At 42.7% G+C, this 19,324-nt stretch overlaps 1 protein-coding gene across 2 annotated transcripts in view; it reads left to right on the top strand.

The window, feature by feature from the left end:
• eipr1 (EARP complex and GARP complex interacting protein 1) overlaps window positions 1-18,590 on the top strand; it is a 57,954-nt gene extending 39,364 nt beyond the window's left edge. For both annotated transcript variants that reach the window (XM_079223328.1, XM_079223327.1), the window contains exons 7-9: window positions 10,878-11,045; window positions 14,842-15,009; window positions 18,194-18,590. In XM_079223328.1, the coding sequence (XP_079079454.1) occupies window positions 10,878-11,045; window positions 14,842-15,009; window positions 18,194-18,368 (511 nt within the window). In that variant the 3' untranslated portion in view covers window positions 18,369-18,590. The remainder of the gene's footprint in view (window positions 1-10,877; window positions 11,046-14,841; window positions 15,010-18,193) is intronic.
• The last annotated feature ends 734 nt before the right edge of the window (window positions 18,591-19,324 follow it).

The raw sequence follows: 19,324 nt of genomic DNA, 5'->3' as shown, positions 1-19,324 counted from the left end.
GTCAGCTGTTAGTTCTGTTAGCTGTATAAGTCCCATCAGCTGTTAGCTCTGTTAGGTGTATTAGCCCTGTTAGCTGTTAGCCAGCTAACTAGCTCTCCTCTTAACAATATTAGAAGACATGCTCCATTGTAGTCAGTGCATGCATACATACATACATACATACATACATACATACATACATACATACATACATACATACATACATACATACATACAACTTACTTTTGAGTGCAAATCAAGAGAGGAACAATTTCTAATCTTTAGCGGAAACAAAAGCCCAAACGGAAGCTGTTGATAACTTGAGGCCAGTGTGTGAAATACCCTGCCACTGCATTAGTTAACTTTAAAAAATATTTTTTGTAACTAACAAATAATATCTCATGATTTTACAGATCCCTCTAAAGTGTCAATCAAGAGGTCTCGGACCCCTGAGACCCCTCTATTTTGCACACTGCTTGTGGCTGGTAAAGAGTAGTGTGGAGTCAGCGGTCAATGACAGTATGAAACAGTCAATAGAATGTTTTCAAAGTGTGAATTATTTCAACCACAATAGGTCCTTTGAGCATAGTCATGAATGAGCATGGAAAATATTAGGCTCTTGGGTCCTGTAGAATACAAGATATGCAGTGGACAGACAGAAGAGAGAGAGACACACACACACACACAGTCTCGGAAATACACGAGGGCAAAGAGCAAAACTGCCCCTAAGAAATATAATTTTGCCCCTGATATCACCAGGAGAGGGGCATGAAATGCCCCCATAATTTCCTCTAATAATTATGATAATTTAATTAACTGAGAAATGTAATGAACTTAGAAATTAGAAATGCGCCGTCCCCGTTTAAATCAACCGTCTGGACTTCCTGTCACTCGTAGCGCCGCTGCTCTCACAGCTGTTGCGCAACACACAGGACAACATGCGCGACACTGAGACTTGTCAACCACTGTGTGCCGTGAGAGATCGTCAGATGTGCCGTGGGAAAATGTCCAATTTCACTTAATTGGTCCCAAAAAATATTATTTAGTTGCCGCAAATGATTTTCCATTGTTAAGCGCCTGAGCCTGCAATATAGTGGCTGGCAGAGTAATATAGAACAGGTCTACACCTTGTTCTTTATTAAACGAACTAAACGGCCGTATGTTATTGATCTTATCTACAAGACAGCTTGTCATTTCTGGGTCGCGTCTACAACTCTTCTCTGCTCTCTGTGTGGCGGAGTTCTGCCCCGATGCGCTGCACACAGGTGAGACACAGCGGACAGAGAGAGCGGAAAAATATGTTGCATGCTTTGTACAATGGGATTTGCTGCTGAAACTATCACTATTTTAAGCTATGAGCTCTCACTTTTAAAGCCCAACAGTTCATGTATTTGCAGGTCAAGACAAACATCCAACAGGCTGCAGCCTGGAGCTCCATCAATGATGTTTCTGATATCGAGAGGCTCTGGAAATATTCTTCCAAAAGCCTGAAAAACACACTGCAGTGACAAAGCCTGCACACTTTGTGGTCGTCATTCAAATAAATGAACACCATGTTTCCTTTATGTCAGTATTTATTAAACTGAGCGGTATTTATTACAGGTGGGGCGCAAGAGGAAATGCTGATTTTAAATGTTCACCGTCCGCCGTTAATAGGTTAGCTTGCGCGACTCGCCGATTCTTGTCATTTTGCCACAAGCCGATCTTTATGAGATCTCCGTGAGGTCGTTTTTTCTGCTGTTGTGTCTCTCAACATTGAGCATGAATTGAGAGCCGTATTAAATCTACAACAACGTTTTAAAAAGATGTGTAGAGGAAAGCAGCTCACTGCAGCCACTAATACTGATACAACGTGATGCTCACACATCTGCACTCATTCTGTTTTGTTTTGCAAAAAAATAGCTTATTGTTTTCCACAATAAGCTGTGTGGCTACGGATAATATTATAAACCCAGACACAAGGGCGTTTGACGTTCTGATGTTTTTGGGATTGCCACAACAAGTATAAAGCAGAAAGAGTGGATATTTCCATGGTGGAAGGCGTAAATGAAACCTGCACAGAGATAAGCCCCGCCCCCTCTTCGGCGCATCCAGCTCAATGACAACATTGATGACATGTTGGTCAGTTTGTCTGCTTGACAATCACATTTTGCTGCAATAAAAATGATTGAAGTGAAATGAAACTTGATCTTCTTAGATACAATATGTTGACGAAGTTTTCCTTTGGGGACAATTTGCGGTGGAAAAAAGGGAATAAATCTCAATACTCAATATATCGCAGTATAAAATCGAATTGTGGACCTCTGGTGATTCCCACCCCTAGTAGGTACAACTTGATTAAGGTAACAAACAAATCAATGAATATAATTTTGAATTATAAAGAAAGAAAGAAAGAAGTTATAATCGTTAATAGTTGTTTAAAAAATGTAATAACAATGAATTACCACAAAGAAATAAGAATACAATTGAATATGATTGTCTGATTTATGTTTTCTGTTTGTTCTTTTTCTGTTTGTTCTTTTTCCTAATAGTCTGCCTAATTTGATGACAATTGATCATATACTGTAAGCAGTGTTGGGGGTAACGAGTTACAAAGTAACAGATTACAGTAACGTAATTACTATTATAGGTAACGAAGTAAAGTAACGCATTACACTCAAAATATTGGTAACTACACTACTTTACTAGACCTCAGTAATGCGCATTCCTACGTTACTCAAGACATTTTTACCAGTCCGAAAAGTTTTCTTTTAGTGGCGCACGAGTCACACGACACTTCCTGCATGAACAACCTATCACATGGTACGTCCCAAGTCTCTAAATTGCATCCCCGTTTCCCTCAACCAAGCGCTGAGAGAAGACGCGAGGAAATATGTTTTAATAGACATGACACGTCCTTTCCTCTGAAGCGTCACGTGAAGCGACGTAGGTTTCTGATGACTGCGACCGACTGACAGCGGATCACATCTGATCAGCTGTCAGTCGCTTTAACAGCTGACGGAGTTTTGTCCGGAGAGTTTTTAGCGAACATTCCAATAAAAATGCACTTAAAATAGTTGATTTAATGGTGTTAAACTACTACTTACATTAATAAAGACACAGTTATCATGAGTGTCAGAGTGGAGATGTTTTCTCTGTCGTCACACCGTTTAATAATCTGCATTGAGTATTTATATACTGTGATGTGTCCTGCTTATACGCGCAGGATCCATTTCTACTGGCGGAATGAGTCTGATTGTGACATCATTATAAAATACCCCACAGTATAAATATAGTTTCTCTTCATTACGTGTTGTAAAAAGTGTTTCCTCTCTCCAGCTCTCTGATTTTAATGACATACATAATACGTTATTGAGGGAAACAACAGATACAATCTTAGAAGACAGTAGTTTGTGGTCCTTTTGTGGTTCAGACCTACAATGAACATATTTTAACCAGATGGTGAATAATTTAACAGATTTAATATATAACTTGAGTTTAATATGTGATCGTCTTCACTCTAGTATGAAACTCCAGCGATCAGTCGCAGCGTCCAATCACCAAAAGTACCATTTATTTTTCTATCTTTCTTAAACCACTACAATGATTCCTATAACAAGCTGGTTTTGTTCTTAAACATTTGGTTTAGTGGGGTCTCATGTTTCCAAAAGCCTGTTTTCAATGTGTTCTGCTGTTTGACCTGAATGTCCCAACCATATGTAGGCTCTTGTATCCTGTTGTTTGTGGATTTTAAAGTGAGGCATATTTCTTTGGTCAGACAGTGTGAACAGGGTTAATGTTCGTTCAAGTTAATGGCTGAGTTTTATATGCCATTTTGTTTTACATGTTTACAATTACAATACACTATGTGGAAAGGCTAAGAGATGCCCTTTATTGAACATTGGAAATAAAGTGATGAAAGGGTCATTCAGTCATGAACAATGAATTGAATAAACACAAACTTTTGGGATTATTGGAAGAAAATAATCTCCGTGGCAAACACATTCTTTGTATAAATTGTTTATGGAATAGTGAATGCAATCACAGAAAGTAAAAAGCTAACGTTAGACTGTAAACGTACCACACCGAGGCCATAGAGGCGGAAGGGTCGTCGTGATGACATTTAGTCATTTTAGCAACCGCCTTTTTTAATATGCGTAAAACTTGAGTGTGGTATTGACAGACGTATTTTATTTTGTAGAAGAAAACGATCAAATCTGATACCAAAAACCCTTCGAAAAAAACACATTCACTTTGAGACGAGGGAACAGGCAGCGCACTCTTTTCCTGGTTCTGCAGCACTCTTTTGCCTTTGAGACAGTTGCAGACCCCCTGTCATTCAGAAATAATCTTCAACTATGGAGCAGAGCCATTGACAACAAAAAGGTTTTGTCTGCCGGCAAGAAAGAGTTTGAGATTGGGAAATGGTTGAGTGTCGGTCACAGTTTATACTGTAAATGCAAGCATGGGAACGCCAATGCACGTGTGCACTAGTAACAATTCTGTCAAAATGTCTTTGTAGAGAAATGATGGAGAGAAAAAAAATTGTTGTTAGTTTTAGGGAAACCAACTGTGTGACTGTCTTGGCAAACTGGGGCGCTTTCAGCCTTTGAATAATATTAGGCTAGCTAACAGGCATGGAGTTCTAGCCACTGGGCATACAGCTGAGAGAGAGAGAGAGAGAGAGAGAGAGAGAGAGAGAGAGAGAGAGAGAGAGAGAGAGAGAGAGAGAGAGAGAGAGAGCTGTCACTGGACATGTCCTTCCACCGCGTCTCCCCCTGAATTCCCTCTTGGATCGACAGTTCCACAGTGAAGGGGCAACACACACACACACACACACACACACACACACACACACACACACACACACACACACACACAGCGTGTGTAATAGCTGTCACGCTTGTGGCCATACTATGCACTGCAGGGTGCATACTGAAAAGCAGTGCAGTGCTGCAGTGAAGCATGGACGCTCTACATGTCCCCCTGTGGTGTGTATTGGTGTGTGAGCGAGAGGGAGAGAAGGGGTGCACAATGAGCCCGTACAGAGGAAAAAGGGAGAGAGAGAGAGAGAGAGAGAGAGCGTAAAAGAAGGTGGAATGATTGATAGTGGCGCTGGTCGCTCCTTCACAGTCCACGTTAGAAGCCAGCTGTCTGTTGGTACAGACGAGTACTAGACAGCATCAAAACCCGTCACCCGGCAGACGAGCGAGGCTCCTGATCACACTGCACGGCTCCTGACCCCGCCCGCCCAAAAAACTAGCCTTTTCACTCCACCTGCTCAACAGATGTGGCGGTGCTTCGGCGTGCCAAAATGATAGGTTTCCCAAGGTAAACCATTATTCAAAAAGCCCTTTTCCATCATATTTTATTCACGTATTCAAATTTGCCGCCATTATGCAAAAAGTGTTGCCCATTAGGAGTATCGTATATCACATTCCAAACCAGAGCCATTATGTAAAAGAGGTCAGCTGTTTTGAGTTTTTTTTAAATAGCGGGTTCCATATACCGCTGTTGATTTGAAGGTGACCTTTTGAACCTGGCGACTGTCAGATCGATCACGTGTGACCTTTTCACGCGCTCTCCCTCCTCGCCAGCAAACACGAGCCAGACATGATACTGTGAATCCCATAATGCCGCATTCATGACCTTATTCAAACCTTGAAATTAAAGAATAAAAATGAGCAAAAAATAGCTTTTTTAGATTCGTGATGTCGGGCCCACCACCCCTCTTAGTTACTGTTTCTACGCCTGCCCAGCTCTCCGTTCTCGCCCGCCTCATGTTACAGTGATGGTCTAATGGTGGCTGATTTACCACTTTAAATTCTTAATGAAATGGTAGGTAGACAAAAGCAGGCTTCTCATTGCATCTTCATCCATATAGTCCATATAGGACTCAATATTGTTTTCCTTTGAAGGCGAAGGCCTAACTTCTCTGCCTCTGATGGCCTACCCTGATATTCTAACCCTTACCATCTCACTCCCAACGCATAAACCTAACAGACCCAACCACCGGAGGCAAAGAGGCAAACAACATAAACATAAAAGGCCCCTTGGCTGGACGTTGTTGTCATATGGCTGCCAAGGCGTCAGCTGATGCGCATTCATGACGATGTTTGGATCTCCCAGTCGAGGTTACGCAAAGTTGTGTGACCGTGGTGCAGTTTTGGTAATTGCATTTGCACTTCCAAAAACATAGAACTGGTGTTAATTTGCAACGATTTCCATTAAGAATCATAAATGTTTGTTTTCTAAAGAGTTTATTATCTGCAATAATCCATAATTTAATGGAGAAATCCCAATGGCTTTTTGTTGGCGGGGAACCAGTGCAATGCTATTGGGTTGGCCGACAAAAATATGTCACCCCTGCAGTATTTATTCTTTAATTACAACAAAATGAAGTGAAGGGGGTGTAACAATATTTTTTTGAAAATTCATACTTAGTTATATTTGTTTTTCATCGGCTTTTGTGAGCACTTCATGCTATCCATCAAGATCCTACCCAATCATTAAGGCTGCTCACTGTCATGATTCCTTACTTTTGTTCATGGGGAGAGGCCCTCCTTCTCTCCTCCTCCCTCTCCCTTCTCTCCCTCCCTCTTACCTGCCTCTTTTTCTCCCATCTTTCTTTCTCTGCCAGCTCCATCTCAAAGCTAGGCTTTAATTTTGATCAGCGATGAAATGATTGCTCTCCTCTTTCGATTTTTCTTTTCTCCACCTCCCTCCCCACAGCAGTTGTCATAGAAACAGAAGTGTGTGTGTGTGTGTGTGTGTGTGTGTGTGTGTGTGTGTGTGTATGTGAGATGGCCAAAAGTTTGTGCGCAACTATGAGCGTCTGTGTTCCAGTCGATCCCCTCAGCAGAGAGATTTATCGCCCGGGCCAAGCCAGGAGGGTGCGTGTGAATGTGTGTGTGTGTGTGTGTGATAGCCAAATGTGTGCTCGTCTGTCTTACCTTTGTAGCGTCCCTCTTACACACCTAAATCTCCCTCCGTATTAACACACATAACAGTATTTTAGGCTGTGTGTTTTCCCAGTTTTATGTTTTTATCTGTGTACGCCTAACAGTGTGTATAATAGGTCCCCTGTCCCCTCATCACACACACTCGCACACTCTCTGCCTAGCCGGCTGGATTGCTTGAGATTGAGTGTGTTTGGTGGCTTAGGCCGGCCACAACTCTAATCCTCTGCACTCGTACAAACAGAAACACACACTCGCACATATCCGAAAAGTCCCAGTTCTCTCCGCTATTAGCCGGGGTGTGTGTGTGTGTGTGTGTGTGTGTGTGTGTGTGTGTGTGTGTGTGTGGGGCGGGGCGGGCGGGGGGGGTGGTCGGATGGGCGTATGCATGGGTTTTTGTGGGTGGGTGGGTGTGTGCGTGCGTGTGTGCGTGCGTGTGTGCGTGCGTGTGTGCGTGCGTGCTTGGAGGGGGATTGCTCAGAGACACCAGAGAGGGAACGAGCGAAACTAACCCAATTTCCTGCTCCATTTCCTTCTTCACGCGGCGGGCGCGTCCCATTCCACGGCGGGCCGGGTTGAACACCAGCCACCCTGCAGCCCAGGGTCACGCCTTTTACCTCTGAGTCACACACGGGGTGGGAGCACTGTAAATAAATAATGCGCTCCGGCTCAAAAATCCACATGAAATTTCAGTTTTTAGTGAGTTCACCAAAAGTTCTAAGTCGGCTCAGTCATTCTCGTGTACTTTTCCTGTCTTCACAAAGATCAGGTTCCATCAATGTAATAAATAAATAAGTCATCCATAAAGCAAGTGTTGAGGCTTAGGAAGATGAAACTGAATTTAAATTGTCAGTTTAATATAAGAAATATGGACAACATTTTTGATATTGATATCAATGGAATTTCTTTATCCATGGAGTTTAATACATGTAAAACTTTCCATGAGCTAAGAAATGTGTCTATAGTATGAGCGGGAACTCGATCAGAAACACTACTGCGCATACTCAGTGGGCCACATGCCAGGAGAGGCATTCTCAGTAGACTGAATAGGCGCCATCTTGGGGTCCAATATCCAGTTCTCATTATATCTCGTTGTTTTACCTTCATAATGATAATTTTGGAGGCATGGCTTTGGAGGTAGGCTTGAAGGGACGGACTGACTCTTCAACTTTCTTGCTAGATTTGGACACTTTATAAAGCTACTAGTGCTGCTCACTACCTTCATTAGAAAAGAGTTGGCATCACTGGTCTGGGTTATTTTTGGTTGGGTCATTTCTTTCCTTACCTTTTTTGAGGTTTCTCAACCTTTCCAACCCTTGCTTTAATGTGGCTAAGATGACCTTTCATCTGGAAACCCTGCCTGTGGCTGTTCTGGAACCACTCACAGTGACAACACTACCCTTAGAAATATATATATATATATATATATATATATATATATATATATATATATATATATATATATATATATATAAATTATTATGTTCTTCATGCTCATGAGAATGCACTAAATACATAGTAAATAGTAGGGTCAATGGGACACAGCTCATGATTGGAAACCTGGACATGTTAAAAAAAAAGAGCCTAATAACCAGCCTTTAACCAGGAACCAAAGTGCTTATACATGTTAATAAGTGCAAACCTGATACAGATTTATGTGCACTCATTAGTGTTGGATTAGTCATTGAGAACATGTATGCTCAATCTATGCTCCACGGAAACAAAAATTGTGTTTTCAGTGGAAGCTAGTGGAAGTTATTTGACATTGTCAAGCTCCATATGCCGACACCAACGGCACGGTCCAGTGGCAGTGACGGCACACACACACACACACACACACACACACACACACACACACACACACACACACACACACACACACACACACACACACACACACACAGTCCCTGAGTTGTCTTGACCTAATTGAAGCCCAGCGGTCTGCCCGAGGTCATTCTCTTATACCTCCTTTATTTTAATGAGATTTTTAATTAGCATGTTAATTGCCTAACGTGATCAGCGGGGGTGACTAGCTAGCTGGCTAGCTGCTGTTGGCATCCAGCTGGGCCATAACACTGAGGCTTTCCACTCTGCTGCACAGCGCCATGCCAGGCCGAGCTTTGCTAGGCTAGCCTGGAGAGGAAGCGGTGGTGGAGGAAGAACAAGTGCTGATTTTCTGCAGTCTCGTGTTGCATTTATGGCGGAGGCAAAGCTCTAGATCTAATTAATTGCCAGTTTATTCAAATTAGTTTAAATTCTCTGACACCGAGTTGATTTGCTGCATCCTTCTTTTATTTAGAAAACAGTATCAGGAGGCTACAAAGACTGCTCATTTATAGGAGCTACTGAACCATTAATTTTTACCTGTATTATTACACCTATAGATGGACTGCTTTATGCAGAAATCTGACTTTTTCACTGCCTTTTTACAATCCTAAAGATATTTTGTCCTACTTTATAAGACAAATGCAGTTTGTAGTGCAGTAAAGTAAGTAAACAAGCGGCCATTACTTCTAAACAGCTTTTAAGAAACTAAACTCACCAACTGATGCCGTTAATCAACAACAATAGACTTCAGCTATGAAAAAAGGTAAAATTGACAAGGACATGGAATTATTTGATTTAAAATAAATACATAATAATGTTTGAAATCTGATCAGTACAAGAAATCATGGCGGATTGGAAGTTTGTTGATTTATAACCTTGAGCTTGCAGGTTATGCTGGCGAGTTCCACAGCAGTTTTCCATCCGCACCGTGCATGTTGGACAAACATGTATTGTTGTTGTTTCACACTTGTGTGACTATAACTTTTACATTCACACACATCACCTACCTTTAGGGCTGTGTATAAGTGTTCAACCGAAACAACTCAGCAACAGCCGGTATTGTCTGCAGATAGCTTCGAACACGGTGACGTCTGAGTAGGCGGCTAGCAGCTAACAGCGCTAACAGCTTGAACAATGGCAAAGTGCTGAAAAAGCTGACTCTGAAACCATGGGGGGTGGGGCAGTGCAGACAGACAGCTTCCATTCACATGAAAGAAAAGGTATCTAAAGAAGTACTCCATAGGTATCGGTATCACTTCAAGGCTACTGGTATAAGTATACCTCCCTCTCGTAGAGGGATATATCTGACGGTGATTATCCCAAGTATCCGTACTTTCACTATCAGTGAAAATCCGTTCAGTTCAACACAAATCAACTGGCATATTGGTCGATACAAACAGCTTCTTATTTACCCATACAATATTAAATGCACTCGCCTTTTAGCTCTGTTTTGGTCTGTAACCTTTACTCAAGAGGTTCTAAATAAAAAGTACCATTGCTGAATTTGGCTCTTGAAACCATGGCAATAACATACAGAAAAATTGGTTGTACGGTCAGAGCGAGAAGCAAATAAAAAAAAGGCAGCAATAGTCTTTTTTTAAGTGTGTGTATATATAAGGAGAGGAGATAGGGAAAGCCGAGGAAAATGTATGGAACATGAAAGGTGGCCGAGGTGGAGGAGGCGGCCAGATAGATGGAAAGTGAGCGCCTCTCTTCCTCTGTCATGTCATTCTGTTAACTTCACTCTAGCAGGAACTCAAGGCTGCGCAGTTATGAGACTTGCCTTTGTAATTTACCACCGCCGGTGTCGGCTTCTTTATTGAGCCTGGCCTTCACTGACAGACACAGACACAGAGGAGGTTTTGATTTAGCCTGGGAATGTTCTGGCGTGTGTGGACCCTGTGAATCATCCTCTCTCTCTATCTCCTTTTGTTTGTCTGTCATATCTCCTTCTCTCTCGTCTCTCTGTCTCCCTTTCTTCCATACCTCTCTCTTATCATTTCTCTCCGCGGCTGCTTCCTCTCATTCCTATACCTCCATCCTAATTCTTTCATCCGTCTTCCCCTCCATGCCTCCTGTCATCTCCCTTCTTTCTAATCACTTCTCTCTTCTCCTCCCTCCCTCCCTCTCCAGACAGATCTACTGTATAGAGAATGCCCATGGCCAGCTGGTGCGTGACCTGGACTTCAACCCCAACCGCCAGTACTACCTGGCCAGCTGCGGAGACGACTGCAAGGTCAAGTTCTGGGACGTCCGCAACGTCCAGGAGCCTGTCAAGACCCTGGAGGAGCACTCGCACTGGTGGGTGGATCGGGGGGGGGGTGTTCAGGTTCAGGGGTGCAGTGAAGTGGGTCCTGTCCTTGAACCAGAGCACCCGAGTTCAAGCTCCACTGTCAGTTCTCAAGTGTCACACTAACCTGCTCTCAACCTCCCATGTTTGGGTGGAAATGAATGGAGCATGAGATTGTTGAACTAGGGGCAGTTAGTCTTTGGACTATTAGTATTAATATAAGGCCAATATTTAGTTTGAAATTGATTAATGATAATTAATGCAGGCAGAGTCTATTGAAAATATTAAGTCCCACAAAATGGTATCTTTTAATCATCACTTTTTAATGTGATGTATATATGCGGCCTAAATAATGCACATATGTTCTGATGCACTTACTTATGTCTTGTGATCTCGTGCTCGACGGGTAACTTTAGGTTTAGTTCTGTAGGTTTTGTCCATTTCTGCAATGAACCTAATTTGTGGAAATGGAATTTAGTCCTTTAAACTTGACTTTATTCCACAATGACCCTTCAAGGAGACAATGACACATGTTTAAAGAGAAGTAAAGTAAGTGGGCTTAGTTTAAATCAAACTCAAATATAATGCAATACACTATTGATACTCATTAACTTGATCTTTTAATCATACCTCTTCTTTGACACTGGCAGATTCTGTACTTTTACATTTAGACTGATTAGTTCTGTACACAGTGTTAGAGCCAGGGTTGGTAGTCTTGCGAAACCAACAAGAGTAGACTAGATGTAAAAGAATATATATATATATATATATATATATACACACATTCAATTGGGAAATCCAGCTGTCCACTGTTGCCCACTCTTTTCCAATGAAAGCAGCTAGAAGCGCTGGGAAGCAGCAGAGCAGAGTGTGATCAGGTAGACAGGCAGGTAGAACCCGTCCAATCATTTTGCTTAGGCCGAATGAAACGAATAGACGGCCTCATTACAGACCTTCGACAGCCACAGATGCCGGATTATTTTCTTATTTTTTGTCACAGTATTTGATTTATTGATTGCTGTTGGGATGTAAAGAGAATTTCAACTATTAGAACAAAACATGTTTTTGAAGAACATTACCATCCCTCGCTTTAAGCAAAACAAATCATGATATTCAAAATGAAATCAACCATGACCAACCTGTAGTAACTACACTGAGGGTTATTAATGAGCTCATCGTACCATTGCTGAACATGCACGTACGAACGTTATATAGAAATGTAATTCCTCAGGAAACTGTAGAAATGTAATATTTACTATTATCAGAAGCGTTCAGCAGCAAATGGAGCATCTCTTTGGAGCACTGCTCCTTAAATGCAGCCAGGAATGTCCGCTCTATCTGACTTGTATCGCTCCAGCTCGCCACACACAGTGCCGCTCGCTCCATTTGCTGTGCAGCAAACCTTTCAACAGTTTTCAATGACACTTGTCAATATGGTGAATATTATGGGAAGCCCATGCAGGAGAATTACTGGGGAAATAATTCAGCCCGGATGGCCATTATAATGACATTTTATGCTGATGTACCTCATAGTCCGAGGCGACTGCCAGACTTAAAAAAAAATCCAAAATCCATTCACCTCAATTGTATTGGGGGAGACAGACATTTTAGATTTGGATCTCAAAATCTGTGCAAATGAAACTTAAACTCTGTGCCTGGCTAGATACCCCTAGGGTAACAGATGAAAATGTAATTTGGCGGTACCAAGTTGGCCATGAGTTAGTAAAAGTCTAATTTGATGATGGAAGTGAAGGTGACGGATTTTAGGGATAAAAAAAAAGAGGTGAATCACCATTTTTCTAAAAGTTGTTTCTTTAAAGAGACACTCTCCCTTTTTATGTCCTGCATCACATTCCAACGTTTCCCCACAGCTCAATGAACTTGTGTTGGGACATAACATTTTATCTTCGATTTGTTTATCACATGATCAGGTTTCATAAGAAATAGGTGGAAAAAAGCATTTATCATGACATAACTGACTTGAATGCGTCTAGTATAATTGTACTGTATCTGTGTAATGGGTTAAAACGAGCCTTTTACACACCATGGAGTGTAATTCAGGCACATTCAGTAAAACCCCGTAACAATAATGATAAACATGGTGATAACTGCTTTGCTTCACTGTTGATTGGTTTCTGGTTTTATTAATGGCTTTATCTCCTAACTAATGAAATGCCCTAACTACTGCTGGTGCAATAAAACGTAGTAATACACTAATTACTAATTAAATAGGCCGCTACTCATTTTGTCAGTGAGGGTTGAGTCAGTGTGGGTCGAAGGGAGCTCCTGCACGAGTTTGTCCTGCTAAGAACGTAGTGTCCTGCAGAAGTGTCTCTCTCTCTCTCTCTCTCTCTCTCTCTCTCTCTCTCTCTCTCTCTCTCTCTCTCTCTCTCTCTCTCTTGTGTGTGTGTGTGTGAGCTGAATAGATGATCAGTTTGTCTGCGAGCCAAACTGGGCTACTGCTGCAGCACACCAATAAATAAAGATAAAGGCGTGCACACACACACACACACACACACACACACACACAAGCTTATGCACACGCGTATGCCTTTGTGTACGAGCACACACAGACACACACAACACACACACACACACACACGAGTGCGGGCGTTATCTCCAAAAGAAAGATAGACTTGGCGAACATATCCATAACTGTAGATAGCTGCAGATGGGATCTCTTCAGATAGGAGGTGTGTGTGTGTGTGTGTGTGTGTGTGTGTGTGTGTGTGTGTGTGTGTGTGTGTGTGTGTGTGTGTGCGCGCACCATTTAATCTGCTATTTGCAAGGGCTTTTTTTAATCTCTATGTGTGGCTACATGCATTTGAGTGTGTTCAAGCTTTTCTATAATGCATATGTCTGAGTGGATTCGTCCTGTGTGTACACTTCTCTTTTGTGTGTGTGTGTGTGTGTGTGTGTGTGTGTGTGTGTGTGTGTGTGTTGCAGGCGCTCGTTCTTTTTTGGAGCGCAGCCAGGATATGGCCTCAGGGCTGCTGGGGGTATTAGGGACTATTTTTTAGCAGGGAAGCGGATTATGGGAGCGCGGGGAACGGCGTGGCCGAGGCTGATTTCCTGTCAACAGCCTCCGTTATCCCTCAATCCCTCCCTGTGAGGGAACTGGTACCGCACTCTGAGCTGTGCCCCGGGCTCACAGAGACAGACAGACAGAGAGACAGACAGACAGAGAGAGAGAGAGAGAGAGAGAGAGAGGGAGAGGGGGAGGGAGGGAGAGACTGTTGACAATCAGAGATATAGAAAGAGGGGGACACAAATGGGGAGAGGAAGGTTGCGGAGGACTGAAAAAGTGGATCAGAGCAACAAATAAAACCAGGATGAGGGAGTTTATGATGAAGCTCATCAGCTCGTGAACTGAGCCCAAATATAGACTGAAAGGCACCAAATCCTAATTTTGTTGGCATCTGAGTCTACACCCAGAGGCATAATTTGCTGTGAATCCCACTGTGAGAACGCTGCATTTTCTGCTTGATTTGCGTGGGCGTGTGTGTGTGTGTGTGAGAGAGAGAGAGAGAGAGAGAGAGAGAGAGACTCTGCAAGACTGTGTGTGTGTGTTTCAGCGCATGTGTGGTCTTCCAATACGTGTGGTTTTACTCACTATATAGTGATATCAGTTTCCACGTGGATCTTTTGTTTCCGAACAAAAAATACACACACAGCTCTTAATAAATGCACTGAATGTACTGCACACGCACACGCACGCACGCACACACATACACACACGCACACACATACACACACGCACACACACCCACAGCTGCACTGTTTAAATGCCGACTGTCTCCGTCCCAGGGTGTGGAGCGTCCGCTACAACCACAGCCATGACCAGCTGGTGTTGACGGCCAGCAGTGACAGCCGCCTCATCCTCTCCAATATGGTGTCCATCTCCTCGGAGCCATTTGGGCACTTGGTGGATGACGAAGAGCTCAGCGAGGGGGAGGACAACCACCAGGAGGACAAGTAAGAGAGAAGGGCTGGTTAGAGAAGGAAATGCTTCCAACAATCTGAAAGTCGACTTTAACTGCTCTCTTTTTAGTTTTTTTTCAAGGATAGCAACGGTTTATTACAGCTCCGATTTAATTTTTTTCCAGGCTGCCAAACCTGAGTAATAATTATTGTTTCAAGGTTTTAACTGTCCTCCGTATCTCGTTTGCCTGTTATGAGAGTGACCCTTGAGGAGGTCACAGGTAAGTGTCTCATTTGTTTTTGCCGCTGTGCTTCAGGAGAGTTCATAATCACCAATACTGAACACACAAGAGGGAAATTAATTGAAATTGAGCGGTACAATATCAGCCCCTCTGCCAATTATTGATGTTTATAACCATGTATAAACCATCCTTCATGGCCCCACGTCCTAAACATTAACATGGTTGTGATTTCATTCTTTTCAGACTCTAATCCTTTGACAAAAACAGGAACTTTACAACTAAGTCACACAAGAACACAAAAGAACTAACGGATCTAGACCAGTTCTGCGAGTTAAAATTACTTTTTTGTCAATGGAGTCTAGTGGCTATGAATTATAGATAACGGCTTGAGTTTACCACCAGAAAGGGCTATAGCGGACACTTCTACTGATATGGCTTTTTTTTTTACATGTCTTTGCCTGCAAATTGGGGAGTGCAGACCGCCATCGCCACGCGTACTTGTGGAAACAAGCTAAACAGGAAGTGGCTGACTGAGGGTCCAGTCTGAGTTCACTATATCAGATTACGCTGTGGAATTGCCACGCCACATTTGAAGTTAATCTTAATTTCATATTTTAACTGTTTTATATCACCAGAAAGCAACTTCAGCACTACTTATGCCGAGATGCCTTCAGTTTATTAGGTACACTAAAGTACGCTAAAGCTGATGCAGTCGAATGCAACAGTCCTCTCTTACATCCTACCTTGATTACGTTTTAAAGAGGCGTTAACAGACCGCTGTGTGAGATTTAGGGGGCAAAAAAATGAAAATAATATTCATGACTTTGTTTTCATTAGTGTGTAATCACCTGAAAATAAGAACTGCTGTGTTTTCATTAGCTCAGAATGAGCCCTTCATATCTACATAGGGAGCAGGTCCTCTTCATGGAGTCCACCATGTTGCACTGCCGTGTTTCTACAGGAGCCCAGAAAGGACAAACCAAACACTGACAGAGAGACTTTCATGCTTTTACGTTGAATAGTCAGCTTTAATTTGATGGCAGGAATGCACCTGAATAAAGCTTGTGTTATCAGAATATACATCTTGACTGATTGTAAATGGGCGGAACCAAATATGAATAACACGTCTCAGTGTAATTCAACACCTCTCTGTAGTATCCAGCCACATGCTCCTTACAAATCAGCATTTCATCTCTAAGGCTGGGGTCTAGACTAACTCAATTTGCAGCCACTGGATATAAAATAAATAAACAAAAACAAGGAACAGCAGGGCAAGAATACACAACGTTCCACTAAACTGCTGTAACTCTTAGAGCCGGTCAAACAAAACAATACTATTTTATACTCTTCATTTGTGCACGCTTCGATATTTGATTAAATCTCAAGTGGCAGAAACAAGAACACTATTCATATTTATGTTTTTCGTCCTCCCTGCCACCAGGAGACTACTTTTCAGCTTCGGTAGACAAACTTTGAGTTAGCGGAACCGTAGTGGCACAAATTCCACCGGTGCAAAGCCCAGGGGGAACCGGCTCGACTCCACCGACCGCCACCATTTCACTGGATTAGAGGATTCAGCACATCTTACACGTTTGCACCAAAAAAACAGAGATAATTATCGCCTTCATGAAGGTAGGATTTATCGCAGGACAGTTGTATTAGACTGATTTCATTGAAGCTCGATGTACCTATTAAACAACCGTCACTATTTATCACTGGAGGCCGGCTACAAATGTCACCATATTTGTAGCGCACAATATTTCCCATTAGCAGGTGAACTGTCCAATGACATAATCCTTAAAAAGTCACCCCAGCATTACAGCATCAGTCAAGTGCTCTCACACATACTCTCTTGTTCCTGTTCTTCCCCAATGAATCTATACGAGCGGAGCACTTAGGACTGTTTTTATTTCAGGCTGCAGCCCGGGGGGAGCAGCTACTGTCTGCGAGGAACAGTTAATGTGTAAAATAAATCCAAATATGTATGTCACCGCCTTCCCTCGAGACTACTTACAGCAGTGGGGTTTGGGAGAAATTTGGGATGGCAATAATGCTAGATGATAATTCTAAAGATCTTATTTATTGTCACATTGTCGGAGCCGTGGGAGAAGTGTCTCAGCACTGGGGAGGTTGTTTGTGGGCTGAAGACGGGGAGAGATGAAAACAAAGTAAATGCTCTCCAGTCCTCAGCAGGTACCTGTGTGTGTGTGTGTGTGTGTGTGTGTGTGTGTGTGTGTGTGTGTGTGTGTGTGTGTGTGTGTGTGTGTGTGTGTGTGTGTGTGTGTGTGTGTGTGTGTGTGTCTGTGTGACAGCATACATGTGACCACCAGTAGTGCTATTGAGCCATGTGTTTTTACAGGAGGGCTGTATTATTTCACTCAGACATGTGTGCACAAGCGTGTAAGCGTGCAGGTGACAAAATACACATCTTCAACCCCGGTATGTGCTCCTCTGCTGAGTGACAGCTGACAGCAGTAATGCACTGAGGAATGCAGCAGTGAGCAGGAAGGAAAGAGAAACGGCGAGCTAGTAAACACAAATGGAAACAATGATGTCTTCAAGTCATTTTTAAGAACGGGTTTCTGCAAATGTGTTAAATTAAATAAATGGCCTGTTTGTCGGACCTCGATGAAGTCACTTTGTTTACCGTTTTTTAAAATGTGTATATATATACACAAAATATCAAACATCATTAAATAAAAAAAAATATTCTCCCGGTTTAAATTTGCTCAAAGAATATTCCACACATGTTTACTTGCGGTGTCATGATTTTCCAAATCCACAATTTAATTTAACTTTATTTTAAATTCACAGTCCGATTCAATTTCCAATTTTAAACATTAGGGCTGTACGGTCAAATTGAAATAATGTATTTTAAATGTAATAACAATAACGTATTCCACCAATCAATGGGGATCAAACGGTTAAAGAAGATTCTACAACAGTGATCTGTCTGTGTGTGTGTGTGTGTGTGTGTGTGTGTGTGTGTGACTCAGGGGTAAGGAGCCCCTGCAGGACAGCGTGGTGTCGACCTACGAGGAGCACGAGGACAGCGTGTACGCGGCGGAGTGGTCGTCGGCCGACCCCTGGCTCTTCGCCTCGCTCAGCTACGATGGACGCCTCGTCATCAACAGGGTACCCCGGGCCCTCAAGTACAGCATCCTGCTCTGAGAGTCTGGGGAGGGACAGGTGATGTGTGCTTGTGTGCGTGTGTGTGTGTGTGTGTGAGTGCGTGCGTGCATGTGTGCGTGTGTGTGTGTGCGTGGGAGAAGCTGAAGTAACCCATCTGTAAGCATCCTTTGCAACAAAAAGAGAGACATTCCATGATACCTGTGCCGTGCTGCAGTGTGTGATGTAAATATACTTGTAGCTCATATGTTGGAAACAATAAAAGTGTTTTACCGCTTAAATGACTCCTGGAATAAACATTTGTCATGGTGTGCTGTCGTGGAACACACATACACGAAAAAAAGTCATCTTATGCATAAATATATTGTTCTGATATTTTGTCTGAATCCTGTTACCTGGGTGAAAATACTGGTGTCATCTGGTGCTCAACTGCCATCACCAGCGGCAAATGAATACACAATATTTGAGAAAATAAAGATTGTTATAATTTAAAGATTATTTTAAATCTGCTGCAAGTGTTGAATCTGACGATTCTTTTTTCCCTTTCTTTTCTTTCACACATCATGAAACCCGGGCCACCTGGTGGCAGCAGAACAAGCTGAGAAAACAATACTGACCTATTATGACCTTGGTTTCTTGTCACCTGAGTCCAGCATTCGCTCTCCTTTCTGATCCGTTGTTGGTCTCCACCAACTCCTGAGAGATTATTTGAGCTGCTGCTGTTTATCAGCTGGTTGTTCGCTCTGTCTGCGCATGAGACCCAATCGCAGCAGTCGCTGCAAAAGACCTTTTATTTGTTGACCGGACGCAATACCAAATGAACTTTCTCTACCTCCACCATCTCATGCTCTTCTTCCTTGTCCTCCTCTTTGTGTCCCTTGCTCTCCCCTGTTCCCTCTCCCCTCTACAGTGTGTGCTCAGGCTGGTCGATAGTGACAGCCCAAGCCTCTGTTATGGCAGACACCATTGACAGGCCTTTTAATTGCAGCTTGACTCTA

This window comes from Taurulus bubalis, assembly GCF_910589615.1.
Source record: "Taurulus bubalis genome assembly, chromosome: 1".
NCBI classification, from domain to species: domain Eukaryota; kingdom Metazoa; phylum Chordata; class Actinopteri; order Perciformes; family Cottidae; genus Taurulus; species Taurulus bubalis.
This window is presented reverse-complemented; position numbering and strand designations above follow the sequence as displayed.